The sequence below is a fragment of the Podarcis liolepis genome (assembly GCF_965112155.1).
Source record: "Podarcis liolepis genome assembly, chromosome: 3".
NCBI classification, from domain to species: Eukaryota; Metazoa; Chordata; class Lepidosauria; order Squamata; family Lacertidae; genus Podarcis; species Podarcis liolepis.
This window is the reverse complement of record NC_139557.1, coordinates 104,090,964-104,108,501: the sequence shown is the minus strand read 5'-3', so window position 1 is coordinate 104,108,501 and position 17,538 is coordinate 104,090,964. Positions and strand designations below refer to the sequence as shown.

General features: G+C 44.7%; 1 protein-coding gene across 2 annotated transcripts in view; it reads left to right on the top strand.

Moving 5' to 3' along the window:
- The window catches only part of SRBD1 (S1 RNA binding domain 1), a 176,504-nt gene that overhangs the window by 25,133 nt on the left and 133,833 nt on the right, over positions 1-17,538 (top strand). Inside the window, exons 10-14 of one of the 2 annotated variants that reach the window (XM_083494250.1) lie at positions 2,387-2,490; positions 4,263-4,370; positions 8,628-8,785; positions 9,425-9,515; positions 10,983-11,090. In XM_083494250.1, coding sequence (XP_083350376.1) covers positions 2,387-2,490; positions 4,263-4,370; positions 8,628-8,785; positions 9,425-9,515; positions 10,983-11,090 — 569 coding nt within the window. The remainder of the gene's footprint in view (positions 1-2,386; positions 2,491-4,262; positions 4,371-8,627; positions 8,786-9,424; positions 9,516-10,982; positions 11,091-17,538) is intronic. The other variant, XM_083494251.1, reaches the window with a different exon arrangement.

The window sequence follows — 17,538 nt, the reverse complement described above, 5'->3', positions numbered from 1 at the left end:
GGAATATAAATTGGTGCGATGCCCCCAGGTCATTTTTAGACCATTGTGTTTAACATATGTGACATGTCTGAGTTAGCTAGTGATTGAATTAAAGTTCGTGATTGACACAGCAAGCTTGCTTGTGACAGGGCTGAGGGCCCGTAGCATACATCAACATGCACGGCAACACAGGAATGTCAACTTTTAACAGCTTTTTAATGGTTTCTCTGCACGTCTAATGTATCGGAAATGTATGGTTTTCTTAACTTTCGGGAGCATGTGGATTTCCACGTACATAGCAATCATTGTTTTTCCCCCCTTTGCTGACAGTTAAAATGAATACTTATCATCTCATGGAAATGTTATCATTCCATAAGAACATAAGAAGAGCCTTTCTGGATCAGGCTATTAGCCTATCTAGTCCAGGCATCCTGTTCTTGCAGTCGAACAGGCATTATTATGCTGACTTAGGCCTTCCTACTGGGTCTGCTGTTGCCTTTGCTTTGGAGGCCCAAGGGATGAAGTGGGAGAATCCAGGATCAAGGCAGAGCTTGGGTTGTGGTCAGAGAGATGGGTGGTAGTTACAGGGGCGCCGACTTATAAAAAATATTGGGGGAGCCCGCGAAAGCTCATGAATAATAAATAAGCTCATGAATATGCAGATAAAGTGGCATCGCCTCCTTGTGAGCGAATAGGGGAGAGCGTGCTGCGCCTATTAATCAGCTCCGAAGGAAATTGGGTGGAGCTTTTGCTCGGGAGGGAGGGCAGGAGGCATGCAGCCCGACCCTGTGCATTTTGGGCTGGGGGAGGGGCGGCGGTGGCGCTCTGCTGGAGGGGCGCCTGAGATTATTGGTGGGCGGAGCCCCCCCAAATGAATTTTTGAGGGGGCTCGGGCCCCCTCAGGCCCCATGGAGTCGGCGCCTATGGGTAGTTATCAAGTGAGACATCCATGAGATGGGTCCCTTGGTTGGGATCATTTCTGGTTCCTTTGACCCTTTAGGTTGTACTCAGATGATCTTTGGGTTTCCAAACCATTTTGTCTGGGTCAAGTGGGATTGTGACAACAGTTTGGTTAAATCTCCGCACAGCCTTGAAGCGCGCGCACACACACACACACACACACACACACACACACTCTGTCCCTGTATAAACAGGGCAGGGGAGAATCTTTGTTATTCTGAGAGCAGCTCATACTGAAAGGTGGGGAAGTACTTAAATACATGAAAAGTACTTAAATACATTTTAGCAGTCATCCAGATGTCATGCAACCCAGTCGCTTAGTTGGGTTTATGTGACTTGGTGCATCCTGTGGAGCTTATGCACTCTGAATACACCTTTTGATTTAGCCTAGGGGTGGGGAACCTCTGTCCCACAGGCCTAGTAAATGCCCATCTGCTATGGAGCCACGTTCAAGATCCCTGTATTCATTTACATAGCCTTGAACGACTTAGCTCCAGGGTACCTTAGGGATTCCCTGAACCCTTATATCCCTTCTCAGCCATTGAGGTCAAGTGCAGGAGTGTCATTGCTTGTCCCTTGAGTCAAAGAGGCCCTTCTGACACCGATAAGAAGTAGGGCCTTGAATATCATTGGCCCAGTCCTGGCAGTAAGGATTCAACAGGTGGCTTCAGTTTCAACCTTCAGATGCCTGTTGAAAACTTCTCTATGCAGGCAATTAAGATAACATCTTTCCATAATAGTTAGTAGATGGTTTCTGATTTTAAACCCGTATGTGTTTTTATTCTGTAGATATAGATGTAGGTATAATTGTAAACCACTTCAATGTTTTTCTATGATTTAGTGGTATATAAATATTTTCCTAAGTAAAATAAATAAAAATGAGGCCTGTTGGGTCTCCCCTTTTGGCTAAGCTGTGCACACCTGCCCCTACATCTGACGTGCAAAGTAAGATTGCAGAGTTAGCTGATTGATCTGTATGAAACCTGTGGTTCAAAAACAAAATTAAAATTCTACACCTAGGTAATCCAAATCTTGGTTTAGCAAAAATGGGATTCTACATCCTGTATACATTATGCAATGTGACCACATATACATTCTTTCTCTTGATTTGCATACTTAGTTTTGCATAACTCTGCTTTTGCTAAATTAGGGGAGGGGCAAAACTGAGGACCCCCCTCCTCCACACTCAACCCACTGAAAACATAGTTCATTCATCTCTAGGTTTTGGTTCTATGGAAGCCATTTTGGCGCATTGAGCAACTAACAATAATACAGCTGTAATAGCACTTTCACATGTGAACGTACGAAGCTGCCTTATAAGCAGTCAAACTATGGGTCCCCCTGCAGTCAGCACAGTCACTAGATCAATAGATTCACTGTGGTTTTGAAGGTGTTCCCTGCCTGTTATGTGTGTCATATGTGTTTTCCATTTCTATTTGCCGTTTAGATTCTAGCCATTAACCGAGGGGAGAATCTCAAAGTCCTGACAGTGAAGGTCAACATTCCTGACGGCGTGAAGTTTGAATTCTGTAGGTGGTGTGTAAATGCAAGGTCTGTATGAGGGCATACCAATGCTTTGTTCGTTTTTCTGATCCCTTAAGCTGGGAGTGAGTAGCCAATGTGGTTCTCTCCAGATGTTGGAGTCTCTCCCATTAGACTCAGCCAACATGGCCAATGATCAGGGTTGACAGGAGTTGTATGCAACCCAGCAATACCTTGAGGGTGTAGCATTGGCTATTGCTGCTTTAGATCTAGTAAAGGTAAAGGTAAATGGACCCCTGATCATTAGGTCCAGTCGTGACCGACTCTGGGGTTTAACCCACAGCGCCACCTGTGTCCCAACCCCCTACTATATGTTGGCTATAGAAGCTGTGATATATTGCTAGTAGCAATGTTCTTAGTTTTCAGCAACAAAATAATAATAATACATATTGCTCCCTCACTTGCCACGTGAAAGTATTTGGGCTCACGTTCACATCTTTGTGAACGTAAGTGTGCACAGAACAATTTATTAAACTGTACATGTACATATGGGCTCTCCTGAAGGAGACGGGGATGTTAACTCTTGCACTCCCAGATTCCTTCTCCAAGATCTTGCAACCAGCGTCCTTTTAGTTCAGCCACAGGCCATATTCATACAGTATGTAGCTAGTTTAAGATGCTGCTGTGTTGTGATTCTCTTCTGGGTTACTGTATTGTGCCAAATTTCAAAAATCCACCCAGACAGAAATTTTAATCCTGAAAAAAGGTCGTGTCTGGGGAAAAGAGGACATGTGGCAACCAGACCTGGAAAAGAGGATGTATCCTAGAAAAAGAGGACACATGGCAACTCTGCGATGGGAATGTGCCCTACAAAGTAAACTGGAACAGTAATTGCTGGCTTGGCCAGCAAATAGAGCACTGGGCATGGAGGTGGGGGAAACCTGGATCAGATCCAAGATAATAACATCATCTGTATAATGCAATAATATTTTGCACGGAGAAGGTTGAGGCTGAAGCTGGTAGAACTCTTAAGGCCCCCTTGTGGCTAGATGAGCCTTGATCTAGTGACTCTATGGATCACAGTTTTCATCTATTGACCTTTGGCTATAACAGCAATAGTTGCCTGGATTTGCTTGGGGTTCTTGTTGTTTTGTATGCTTGCTGGGTTAGCAGCTGTTGTTGACTGTTTTTATTTGAACTCTTATGTGCTGGGGAACCGTAATGTAGTAGAAGATCTAAGGTTTCTCTGGGAAAACCCAAAGCAGCAGTCAGTCAAAGTTCTATCTGGGAAATCCAAAGCAACAGAAGATCTTAAACAGATGTACATGAAATGAATTGATGCATGCATACCCATTGTAGCCAGTTTTCCATTTATCTCTTTGGTAGTCTTGGCAGTTAGCTCATAAAATACATGTTGGGTAACCAGTAGGTGCTGGCTGTGACCATGAAGATTTGACCATGCTTCTAAATTGTGACAAGTGCCCCATATTCTCTTGTGCTACTTCTGGACTTGGCCAGGCTGTTTCAAGCTGTTACACTTGAGTTAATTTCCTACAAATTTGGTAGATAGTAGGAACCCATAGTAGTAGGATGGTAGGAACTTTGTCATCTGTTTGGCTTCTGACAGATTTTGTTAACCACCTTGTATGTATGCATATTCTTAGAAGATGTTAGTCTGCAGGTTTCAAGGACTTCCAAGTCCCATAAAGAGGGTATTTGTAATGGACTTTGTAAACCCTGTGCTAAAACTCCATTCTGCTGAAGCTATAGTATGGCTTTCGGCAGGTTACACTTGCAACATGTTACCAAATAATCTTAGTTTTAAACATTTTGCTGCACAGATGGAGACCAAAGGCCTATGCGCAGCCTGAATTAATGGAGCTTCTACGTTATTCAACAGAAGACTCCTACAAGCGCCTTATTTATCCGCTTCTCTGCAGAGAATTCAGGTAAAGCAACACCCTTATGCATTGTAAACTGCCTTGTGTACCGTGATGTAGGAATATCAAATAAAAAGTATTTGCTTAAAATTTAGAAGCAGCACTTTCATAAAAAATACAGCAAGGCAATGCTCACTGGGGCTGGGTGATATAGCGATATACAGTGGTACCGCTGTTCAAGAACAGTCCGGTTTAAGAACAATTTTTGATTTATAAACTCCGCAAAACCAGAAATAGTGTCTTGGTTTGAGAACTTTACCTCGGTCTAAGAATGGAAGGTGATTTGTGGAAGGGCACTGGCGGTGAGAGGCCTCATTAGGGAAAGCATGCCTCGGTTTAAGAATGGACTTCCGGAATGGATTAAGTTCGTAAACCGAGGTACCACTGTATAGTCCAAAACCGGTTTGAAGTCCATATTATGATATTTGTATTTCATAATTTTTTAAAGGTAAAGGTAAAGGTACCCCTGACTATTAGGTCCAGTCGCAGACGACTCTGGGGTTGCGCACTCATCTCACTCTATAGGCCAAGGGAGCCGGCGTTTGTCCGCAGACAGCTTCCAGGTCATGTGGCCAGCATGACTAAGCCGCTTCTGGTGAACCAGAGCAGAGCACGGAAACGCCGTTTACCTTCCCGCCGGAGCGGTATCTATTTATCTACTTGCACTTGACGTGCTTTCAAACTGCTGGGTGGTCAGGAGCTGGGACTGAACAACGGGAGCTCACCCCGTCATGGGGTTTCGAACTGCCGACCTTCTGATCGCAAGCCCTAGGCTCTGTGGTTTAGACCACAGCGCCACCCGCATCCCTCATAATTTTTTACCTGGCAATATATCGTGCATCATGATGTGTGTGTGTTTGTGCGCACACATGTGCTATGCAGAAATCATGATGCAGGGAAATCTGTGAATCCAGCCAATGCCTCCGCATAGTTCCATCCTTATTTCAGACATTGTGATATTTTGTATCTTGCGTGAAGGAGATTGCTTGATGCCTTGGTCCTCACTCAGAAGTAAGCCCCACTGGGATCAATACAGTGGTGCCCCGCAAGACGAATGCCTCGCAAGACGGAAAACTCGCTAGATGAAAGAGTTTTCCGTTTTGGAGGTGCTTCGCAAAATGAATTTCCTATGGGCTTGCTTCGCAAGACGACAATGTCTTGTGAGTTCCTGCGGGGTTTTTTCCCTCCCCCCTTTTTCTAAGCTGCTTATCAGCTGATCCGATCATCAGATAAGCCGCTAAAAGCCGCTAATAGCACTAATCCGCTAATCCTTCAATGGGCTTGCTTCGCAAGACGAAAAAACCGCTAGACGAAGAGAATCACAGAACGGATTCTTTTCGTCTTGCGAGGCACCACTGTATTGATTGATTGATTGATTGATTGATTACTATACTGTCCTTCATCCGAGGATCACAGGGTGGTTTACGATATATATATAAATACATACCATAGTGACAAAAAAGTCCCCCCCCAAATTTAATAATTAATAGGTCATTGCGGTTCTGAGGCATTGCGGTTCTGAGCTGTTTAAGGCTTTGTAGGTAAAACCTCATTGGCAGCCAGTGCAGTTGGGCCAGGGTTGGCAACATATGCTCAAACTGTCTTGTCCCAGTGAGCAACCTGGCCTCTGAATTGCACCATCTGAAGTTTCCAAACCGTCTTCAGAGGCAGCCCCACGTATAGCACGTTGCAGTAATCTAGCAATAAGCTGTACTTCCAAGTAGACCTGTGTAGGATCGGTCTAATTGAAGAGTATTTAACACATGCTCTTTTAGTAGCGACGGTTTCCTGATTTGTTCTTTAGATCACAATAATATGCAAAAAAAAAATAAAAAATTGGCAAGTTGAAAGACACATTTCCCCTGGCAGCTAGTATAGTGGGAAATAACTTAATGATCAAAAAATGCATTGTAAATGGGGGAAAAATTTGACAGTTTGTGTATGCAAACGGCAATTTCCTTAACATTTTTAATGACAGCACCATATTGTGAGCCCCCCATATTGAGTAATACATCAGATGGTTATAATGGTCTTGATGCAAACTGCTGTGCTGCTAAAATTGTTTTATTGTATCCATTTCACAATCACTGTTTCGGTAATGTGCTCCATCATGTCGCTCTAATCCCATTTCTCATACTTCTCTGGAGGGATTCGTGGAGGCTAATTGCTCTAGCTATAAGTATCTTTTTAGCTGTCATTTCCCCCCCTTCCTAAATTAACGACCTCATAGTCATAATATTGGGCTCAACTCTGCCACGGTTGCTGTACTGACTAGACTATGAAGCAATCTGTTTCACCAATGACAATATAATGGCTTTTGTAACCAGCTGAAGTGGCGTTTTGGCGCTGCAGAAATAAAATGGGAATTAAAAGCTTTTTAGCCTTTTTAAAAAAATGTAGAGTTCTTGTTTATTTGAAATATCACCATACAGGATCTCCATCCCAGCCACATCCTCTCTAAAAACAACACCTTCTACATTCTCAACAGTAGCCCTGTTAGTTAGCACTCAACATCTACGACGAATAGTTCAACCGCACGGATATCCAGTGCCTTTGTCCAGCTAGCGCAGGAGACTTCCAGTTGCACAATGAAACGTTCCCCTTCTCTTCTATCCCCTACAGTCCTCCACGTGCCATCAAGTTGGCTCCAGAGGACCTCCCAGAGTGGCATGTGGGGAGAGGAGAGGAAGGAATAAGTTGTAGAAGCAAAACACTGTTTAGGAGCCGGGAGAAATCTGTACAGGCAATGACCAATTTACCGTATTTTTTGCTCTATAAGACGCACTTTTTCCCCTCCAAAAATTAAGGGGAAACGTGTGTGCGTCCAATGAAGTGAATGCAGGCTCCTTGGCTTCAGTGATAGCAACGCGAAGCCTCCGAAGCGCAGAGGGAGCGCTATCAGGGATAGCCACCTGAAGCCTTCGGAGCGCAGCGCGAGTTCCCGTTGCGCTCCGGAGGCTTCGGGTTCCTTTTGCTGAAGCCGGGAGAGCAAGACTCTCCCGGCTTCAGCAAAGAGGGAGAGCTGCGCAGCGCCCCTTCAGCCAAGCGGGAGGAAAAATGGAAGGGGCTCCGCTTCTCCTGTTGCTTTGCTGAAGGGGCGCTAAGCAGAGAGGTGGAGAATTTTTTTCCCTTGTTCTCCCCCTCTAAAACAAGGTGCATCCTATGGTCGGGTGCGTCCTATAGAGCGAAAAATACGGTACATGCGCCTGGTTGACGCACATGTGCATTCACGCATCACAGCTACCTGGAAGTGGCCGGAAAAGGGGATGGGAAGGACTTATGCGCTGTCCACAGACATGCGCAATGACCCGGAATGCAACCTCCACATAAATGGGGAGTTGCCTGTACTGATTCCTTTCTGTATAATAAAGTACTTATGCGATGCCCTCCATATATTGCTGGACTCCACTTCCCTTCATCTCGACCCATTGGACAAGCTGCCTGGGGAGCTGGAGTCAAACAACATCTGGAGGGCACTACGTTGGCTACGGCTGATGGCCTGCGACAAGTCACAAAGGCCAGACAAAAACGGCTTCATTTGGCCCCTGGGCCAGAGGCTCCTCCCCTCTGCCATAGATGCAAGTAAGGGAGGAGGCAAAAGTTTCTTTTGAAGCAAGAGCAGAGTTTCCTTGAGAATGTAATTCACTCAGGCAATGAAAAAGCTGAGTCAGAGTCCACAGTAAGTGTACTGTCAAATTTTAAGTGCCTGAACAGTTTCTCCTATGCATTCTTTTTAAACTAACTTTATTATAAAAAGTTAAAAAAAAATTACAAGCATGAATTGTTGTCTTTCAGAAAAAATACATGTTCTGCATTTGTATGCAGTCATCCATGCTGCATCAAAACAGACATGGGGGCGGGGAGTGTTTGCTCCTTAAAAAGTAAGAGTAGGAGAGATGGAAAAGTCACGGAAAAGAAGAGTTTGGATTTGATATCCCGCTTACCGATATATCACTACCCGAAGGAGTCTCAAAGCGGCTAACCTTCTCTTTTCCCTTCCTCCCCCACAACAAACACTCTGTGAGGTGAGTGAGGCTGAGAGACTTCAGAGAAGTGTGACTGGCCCAAGGTCACCCAGCAGCTGCATGTGGAGGAGCGGAGACGCGAACCCGGTTCACCAGATTACAAGTCTACCGCTCTTAACCACTACACCACACTAGCTCTCAACGGAAAAGGGCAATGGAGTGTTGGTGTGAGGAAGCCAATATGCAATTTTGCCTACCTGTGATGAAATAACTCTGTTTTTTTGCTACACTCCTTTCTTAGATCTAAATTGACTTCAGACGCAGAGAAGGAATCTGTAATGATGTTCGGAAGGAACCTCCGCCAGTTGCTTCTCATGAGCCCTGTAAGAGGACGGACCTTGATGGGAGTTGATCCTGGCTACAAACATGGTTGCAAACTGGCCATCATTTCACCAACCAGTAAGTGTGGTGCTCCAGCTGTGAGAAGCACTAGTTGTGTTATCAGGACATGTGTAGCTAACGTCATGCTCTGCAGATGGTGTCGGACTATAGCTCCCATCTTCTGTGACCATTAGCTATGCTGTGCAGCAGAAGAGGGAAACCCCAGGCAAATGGCGGATGGGAGGGGAAGCAAAGGTGTAGAAGAATTACCGTATTTTTCGCTCCATAAGACGCACCTAGTTTTTAGAGGGGAATGCAAGAAAAAAAAAATTCTTTGTAAACAAGCCGGGTTCATAAACTAAGCCTCGATCCTGGCTTGTTTCAACAAACCATAGTTTTGGAGTCCATTGGAGTCCAGCTTACATCATCCCCACCCACATTTGTTAACACTCAGAGGGTACCATGGTATCTATCCATGGTTAACCAGTGTCCCCTCATTTTGCACACAGTGAGAAACTCTGGCTTGTTTAAAACAAGAAGCAAAAGCTCCTGTTTGCAGCTGCAGCACAGCAAGAGAGAGGAGGGGCGCATGCATGAGCCTGAAGCTTGCTGAAATTTGTTCTAGTACCACCAAACCATGGTTTACTGTTGCATATGAAACGGACCACCAAGTTTATTCTTCCTAACTAGATGGCTTTTTATTTCTTGTCACCTTAGGCCAAATACTCCATACCGATGTTGTCTATTTACACTCTGGTAAAGGATTCCGTGAAGCTGAGAAGATACGGACACTTCTGCTGGATTACAAGTATGTTAAACAAACCTTCACTCTTTTGGTCTGCCCGTGTATTAGAGCTGAACCGAAATGGAAGGGGTGCCTTTTTGCAATCCTGTTTGGTGGCCCTAGAAATCTGCCTCCCTTGCTTTTTGGCAGCCTTTTTCAACCAATATCAGGGTACTGGGAAGAGGGAGAGGAGCACATGTCTGTTGCTGAGACAACAGGGCCAACATTCCCTGTCTTGCTGAGCTGTGTTGGGGGGCAATGATGTTACCAATGCAATGTAGCAAGAAAGGAGCCATGTTTGCTCAATCATATCCTGGCTTCATAAACTGAGATATGAATGAACCTTCCTTGCTCCCTTCTCTGGATACTTGAATGCATTATGAAATTACCTTCCTTTAACCATAGGTTCCCACTTCATCTTGAACCAGCTTCAAACTGTGGTTTAAGGTCTGGCTTGTTCCATTGTTTCCCTGTTTGAATGAAATGGGAAACCATGGTTAGTGGGATACTTCCATACTGCATTCAGGTATGCTGTGAAGCTGAGATACCTCAACTGGACCAGGGAGCATCATTCCTCTTTCTTCATTAAGGGATGTGTGCAGTACTTCCATCTCCGTTCACAGTAAAGGAGTTTTCAGAGTTCTCTCTTTGTTCAGGAATGTATGGGAGATGCATTGTGCATTAATTCATTTCGGGTTAACAGGGCTGCCCTTCCCCTTATCAATTTTAATCGTGCAGCATTGTCTTGTGAGAAGATACGCATCACATTCTCAGCCCATGAAATAATTATGGTAGCCTGTGTTATTACAGTTCCCCATTGCATTTTCTGATCCAATCAAGTGATAAAAATAGATATACATGAATGGAATCAGGGTAAAGAGTTGAAGGAGAAGCTTACGATTACCTCCACAATTTTTCATTCAAAAATACTTTTATTTTATTTCATTTGTAAAAATTGGGGTTAGTTTTCCCGGACAGTTTGCTTAAGGGTGGTACTGTATATGAGCTTATAAACAAACAAACAAATACAGTGGTACCTCGGGTTACATACGCTTCAGGTTACAGACTCCACTAACCCAGAAATAGTGCTTCAGGTTAAGAACTTTGCTTCAGGGTGAGAACAGAAATCGTGCTCCGGCGGCGCGGCGGCAGCAGGAGGCCCCATTAGCTAAAGTGATGCTTCAGGTTAAGAACAGTTTCAGGTTAAGTACGGACCTCCGGAACGAATTAAGTACTTAACCCGAGGTGCCACTGTACCAAGTCTTTGCATCTCCACTATCTGAAACAATGTACTATGTAAGGTGGCCTTTTCATGTTAACTCAGGTAAGTTGACCTTCTTTTTCCCATTCCATATTGTTGAGCCAGGTGCATCTCCTTCTGTCTGATCTGTTGGTGGAGGAAGCAACAGCGCCCCCTACTGGGACAGATGGTGCCATGACGACTTCATACTTTCTCAACCTTAATATTCTCTTTTCCCCTCCCTCTGAAAGCTGCGGCACCGTTGTGATTGGCAATGGAACGGCTTGTAGGGAAACAGAAGCTTACTTTGCTGACTTGATTACGAAGAAATACTTCGCGCCTTTGGATGTCACTTACTGGTAAGAAAATATATGAACCGTGGTCTTTGCTTTGGTAGAAATGTAGCTTCTATAAGAATTTTTTAAATTATTTTTTTTTTGAGATGGCTATTTCCCCATGTATCTCCTTTTGCTCGGTCCAGCTGTTTTCAGGCAAAACCTCAAAACAAACAAAGAGACATTGAACATGATCATCATCATTATTAGTCTCCAGAGGGCCTGTAGAAACAAACTGAAGTAAACAGTTCATTGATAGTCCCAATAATTATGGTCATGGTACAGCCCAGGAACGGGGAACACTTTTCAGCTGGGTGAGGCCAAGGGGCAAAACTGATTGGAGCAATGAATGCAAATGTTAACCATTGTACCATAGGCAAATTTCTACAACACTCACCAATTTTAATTTGGGGGGGGGTGGAGTATTCCCAACTAGCAAAGGTTTGGGAATGCATATGTATACCTGATTGTCTTCATAAAGGTAAGGTAAAGGACCCCTGGACAGTTAAGTTCAGTCCAAGGCGACTATGGGGTTGCAGCTCTCATCTCACTTTCAGGCCGAGGGAGCCAGTGTTGTTCCACAGACAGCTTTCCGGGTCATATGGCCAGCATGACTATACTGCTTCTGGTGCAACGGGACACTGTGACAGAAACCAGAGCGCATGGAAATGCTGTTTACCTTCCCACCACAGCAGTACCTATTTATCTACTTGCACTGGCGTGCTTTCGAACTGCTAGGTTGGCAGGAACTGGGACAGAGCAACGGGAGCTCACCCTGTAGTGTTGATTCTCACCTCCAACCTTCTGATTGGCAAGCCCAAGAAGCTCAGTGGTTTAGACCACAGCGCCACCCATGTCCCATAGTTCCTGACTGGACTGGGCAATGCATTGCAAATTACAATTTTCCAGGTGACATGTTTTTGTCGTCACCCACCTGTCTTGGGAGACAATGGAGGAGTGCATCTTTGGGGTTGAAGCAAAACTGTTGGGAGATTGTAGTGCCTGCTGTGGCTATAGAGACCTATAATGGAGAGACATGATTTGTTGCAGCTGGGGCAGAGGAAGGCGTGCCACTGCAGATGCGCCACAGCCTATCTTAATAATAGAAGAGCTTCAGGCTGAAATCTTCTGTGTGGTTACTTAGATAGATCCCACTGAGGTCAATTGGCCAACAGTGAAATCCTAACCATGTCCTGTAAGTGCTATTGAACCCAACTGGGCGTAAAGGTAAAGGGACCCCTGACCATTAGGTCCAGTCATTGCCGACTCTGGGGTTGCGGCCCTCATCTCACTTTACTGGCCGAGTGAGCCGGCGTACAGCTTCCAGGTCATGTGGCCAGCATGACTAAGCTGCTTTCTGGCGAACCAGAGCAGCACACGGAAACGCCGTTTACCTTCCCGCCGGAGTGGTACCTATTTATCTACTTGCACTTTGACGTGCTTTTGAACTGCTAGGTTGGCAGGAGCAGGGACCGAGCAACAGAAGCTCACCCCGTCGCGGGGATTTGAACCGCCGACCTTCTGATCGGCAAGTCCTAGGCTCTGTGGTTTAACCCACAGCGCCACCTGGTTCCCTTGCAACTGGGCTTACACCTGGGTAAATGGAATTAAGATTGAAACCGCCGCTTGAATGGAATTAGATCATTGGAAGCTGCCTTATTGTTGGTCCATCCAGCTCAGTATGTCTGCAATGACTGGCAGGGGCTCTCCAAATTTTCAGACATGGAACATTCCTAGTTCTACCTGTAGATACCAAGGATTGAAGCTGGGGCCTTCTGCAGGTGTCCTGCCACTGAGCCATGACCCTTCCCTTCAGTAAGTCTTACTGAAATATGTGGGATGACTCTGAAACTGTTTATGTTGAAATGGAATGGATTTTGATGGACCAAGTCTGCAATCCTCTGCACATTGTCCCATGAAGCTCAATGGACTTTCTTCTGCGTTGATATACATAGGATTGTGTCCTTAGTGCCTCTTTAACCACCCTTGACCGCTGGCTGATGAAAACAGCGTTACCAAGTAAAGAATATGTACAGATTTTCTGTATTTGTCTCTTGTCTTCCTTGAAATTTGCCTGTATTATTAGTTTTTGAGCCATGTGCTTACTCATTCACTTTGGGCAAGCACTTCTCCCTGTTCCAGCTTTCGAGAAATTGGTAGTATTTGCAGCCACCGGTCATCTGGGAGCATTTAACTATGCCGAAAGAGATTAAGCAAAATCCACTGAGCGTCTAATTTCCAGTGCATTCTACTCCATTGCTTAAGCGACTTAAATATCAGTATTAAACGCTTTGGTCTTTCCTAATGGAATCACTTCCGAGCTTTGAAGTGGGCCCCTGACTGGCGAAAGTTTTAGTTTACGGTTCTCGTTCTTTTGTATTTTATATGTGTCTGTGCAAACCTTTACGTACCCCTTTCGACTTTAATGTGTGTTACATTTCCAAATATCTGCATTAGTCTCTCCGGACTTTGCCACTTTCAAGTCCCCTTGCCCTCCTCTGTTTCTAATGTTTCACCCAGCCTAATTACATTTACTTTTCTGCTTCACAGCACTCTCAGTTTGAAGGGTGATTTAACGTTTGGGGTTTGCATTATGATAATTATATTTCAAGACCGTGGTGGTGGGGGGGATTAAGATGTATTTGCTCCGGTTGCAGATAAAAAGGGTTCAGATCCACTTGTAAAACTTGATTGGTTAACAGCCCATAGTTTTTATTATTATATTTGCTGCTCATGCAGCATTAATTCTCAATTCATCAGGGGACCCAGGGTGCTGTAACTCTAGAGGTGACCTTGGGACTTGATTTACCTCCGCTCGGTTTTCTTTGTTAATGTGCCATGAAAGAAGTACATGAAAGATAGCCAACTTCAAAGCACCTTTTAAAGGAAAATGGCTGATACAAATCCCCTGGCTTTTAATAATGCCTGTCAAATGTTTCAGCTGTCTTGCGTCCTTTTACAAGCTTTTGCTTGCTGCAGTAAATCAGTTTGTTTCAGGTTGGGATGGGGGCCGTTAAGAGAACAACAGGATTATTTTTATTTTATTTTGTTTTGCTTTTTGTTCACTTTTGCAATTATTACAAAATAAAAAATATTTTTTATTTTAGTATCTGAAGAAGTGTGCATGCACACGTAAGCTCATACCAAGAACTAACTTAGTTGGTCTTTAAGGTGCTACTGGAAGGATATTTTTTATTTTGACTATGGCAGACCAACACGGCTACCTATCTGTAACTGCAATTATTACAATCACTTACTAACAGCACAATCCTGATGCATGCCTACTCGGAAGTAAATCCCAATGAATTCAGTGGGACTTAATCCCAAGTAAGTGGCACATTAACAATTTTTCTTAGTTGCCTTCCTCTAGGAAAGTTGGCTTTCGAAAATTCCAGGTAAACAAGTACTTCCTTGATTCTTGTTAATAATAATAATAGTAATACTCTTAAAACTAGTAAAATGATAAAAAATTGTTATGAATAACACAGCATTTAAATAGATAATCTCATCAGCCAGTAGTTGGGAGTTCTTAGAAGAATTTTTTTTTAAAAAAAAGAAAATTGTAAAAAGTTAAAGCCCATTTTTCTCAAGTGAAAGATGAAAATTTCTTACAATGAAAATTTAAACTGCAAAACCTCAAGTCCTAGGACATGGTTGGAAGATGAGTGATGTAGCAAGCTTGAAGCAACACAGGTACAGGTCTTTGTCTGTTCATGCAGGGAAGATCACTAGGGATTTACTATGTGTGCCATTTTGAGTTCTATTATGGAAAAAAGGTGGGATAATAATGAAATGAGTGCAAGAAGAAGAAGTAGGTTTTCACCAGGCAGGGATGAGAAGATCAATTCCCCAGGAGGCATCTTCAACTAGATCTAGTGGGTTTATTGGTTTGTTTATTATTAAAAATATACACCACAAAGTGTGGTTTACATAAAACAATAAAAATACGGCGATAACATTCGCTAAGGTTCCCCCAAAAACAAGATGTATATTGCAGATGAAACTTCTCAGTGTACGAAACACTGTTAAAAGGCAGGGCCGAGGAAAGCTTAAGAAAGCATATATACATTTGAAAGAGGTGGTCAGAAGTAATTCCTGTCTCTGCCTCTTGATTTGCAGTCACCGAGATGGCCCCCTCCCACCTTGTCATCAAGTGATAATCTGCTGATAGTGGAACAACCAGCAAGGTTTCTCTGAAAGATCGTACAGACTCGCTTGACCTATTCCGGGGGTGGCGTGGAGAGTTGTCCGAATGCCAACAACTAAACCTTGGCTTGGTAGGCGGCTAGTGCAAATATTTCAGCACCCATGTCATATACGTAAAGCAGTGTCTCACCATGTAGAGGAGAGAGTAATTATAATTGCCTGGGCAAATTTGACTCTGACTTCAGGCTTGGTTTTGGTACTGCGACAGCCCTGGTTGATGATGGAGTAGAGCCCTGCTGGTTTCCCTTGATCTCTCAGCTGATCTTGATACTATTGACCTTGGTATTCTCACTAGTTTGGGAGATGGAGGTATGGTGGTTGTGGTGGTTCCACTCCTACCTTCAGGACAGTTTCCAAAGTGGTTCTGCTTCGCCCCTGTGGTGATGCTTCTGTAGGATCTCACAGGCTTCTGTCCTCCATGGTATTTCATATCTCTGTGAGGCTGGTGGGAGCAGTCATCAGGGGATTTGGAGCACAGTCAAATGCAAATGAAGGTCAGTAATATTTATAATAGCTGGACCAAGTGAAGCTGAGCAGGTACTGGACAGATGCCTGGAGGCATGAATGGACTTGATGAGAGCCAGTAAGCTGAAATGGAGTCCCAACAAAGTAAAGGCACTTCTGATGGGTAGTTGGGGGCGGGGTATGGCCTGTTCTAGATTGAGTTCCCACAGGAGACAATGATGGCCACCAACCTAAAAAGGGACCCCTGACCATTAGGTGCAGTAGTGGCCAACTCTGGGGTTGCGGCGCTCATCTTGCTTTATTGGCCGAGGGAGCCGGCGTACAGCTTCCGGGTCATGTGGCCAGCATGACTAAGCTGCTTCTGGCGAACCAGAGCAGCACATGGAAACGCCATTTACCTTCCCGCCGGAGCAGTACCTATTTATCTACTTGCACTTTGACATACTTTTGAACTGCTAGGTTGGCAGGAGCAGGGACCGAGCAACGGGAGCTCACCCCCTCGTGGGGATTCAAACCACCAACCTTCTGATCAGCAAGTCCTAGGCTCTGTTTAACCCACAGCGCCACCCGCGTCCCTACGCCACCAACCTAGATGGCTTCAAAAGAGGATTAGACCAATTCATGGAGGAGAGGGCTAGCAATGCTTCTGAATGCCAGTTGGTGGAAACCACAGAAGGGAAGGTTGCTGTTGTACAGTGGTGCCCTGCAAGACGAACACCTCGGAAGATGAAAAACTCGCTAGACGAAGGAGTTTTTCGTTTTCTTAGCCGCTTCGCAAGACGCATTTCCCTATGGGCTTGCTTCGCAAAACGAAGCTTGCCCCGCAAGCTCTGGGGATAGCGGGGAAGCGCAGCACGTCTTCCCCTCTCTCCCCGGACCCCTTTTGAACCAAGGGGCGGCAACGGGGAGAAGCGATTCTCCCCGCTGCCCCTTCCCTTGCTTTAAAACAGGTCCGGGGACAGAGGGGAAGGCGCACGCGCCTTCCCCTCTGTCCCCGGAGATTGTGGGGCAGGCAACGGGGAGAAGCAATCTTCTCCCCGCCGCCCCTTGCTTTAAACAGGTCCGGGGACAGAGGGGAAGGCGCGCGGTGCTTCCCCTCTGTCCCCGGACGTTCTCCATAGGAACGCATTGATTGATTTTCAATGCGTTCCTATGGGAAACCGTGCTTCGCAAGACAAAAAACTCGCAAGAAGAAAAAACTTGCGGAACGAATTAATTTCGTCTTGCGAGGCACCACTGTACTTGAGTCCTCCTTGCTGGTTTCTCACAGGCATCTAGTTGGCCACTGTGAGAACAGAATGCTGGACTAGATAGGCCATTGGCCTGATGCATTAGGGTGTTCTTGCACATTTACTTACCCCCCTTCCAGCTCTTAATGTTTATGAATGACTTGAGACTCCTCTACCTTGCACGGCAAGCCTTTATATTAGATATTCTTAATGCAAATCCAGCATGTCAACTTTTGTAATCTAGGAGGCAAATCCTTACCTAGTCCTCATGGACCTTCTGACAAATTGCTGAGATCAGTTACAGTCCTACATACTGGCCTGCATTAAAAATGTGCTCTTACGGGTTTTGACATTTTAAAGGTTTGGAAATGAGATACTCCCAAATATTATTTATAGTCAGCGGAAAAAGGAAGTCCTGGAACCTACTAAACATTTTGTCAGGCAGGATTTTCAAACTGCTTCAATAAATGGAAGTGTGTGATATCACCTTCGTAACAGCGTTCCCCCGCCTTTCCTTTTTCTAGTAATATATTATTACTTGAGGCCTTTAATTCAGAATGGAAAACAAAATG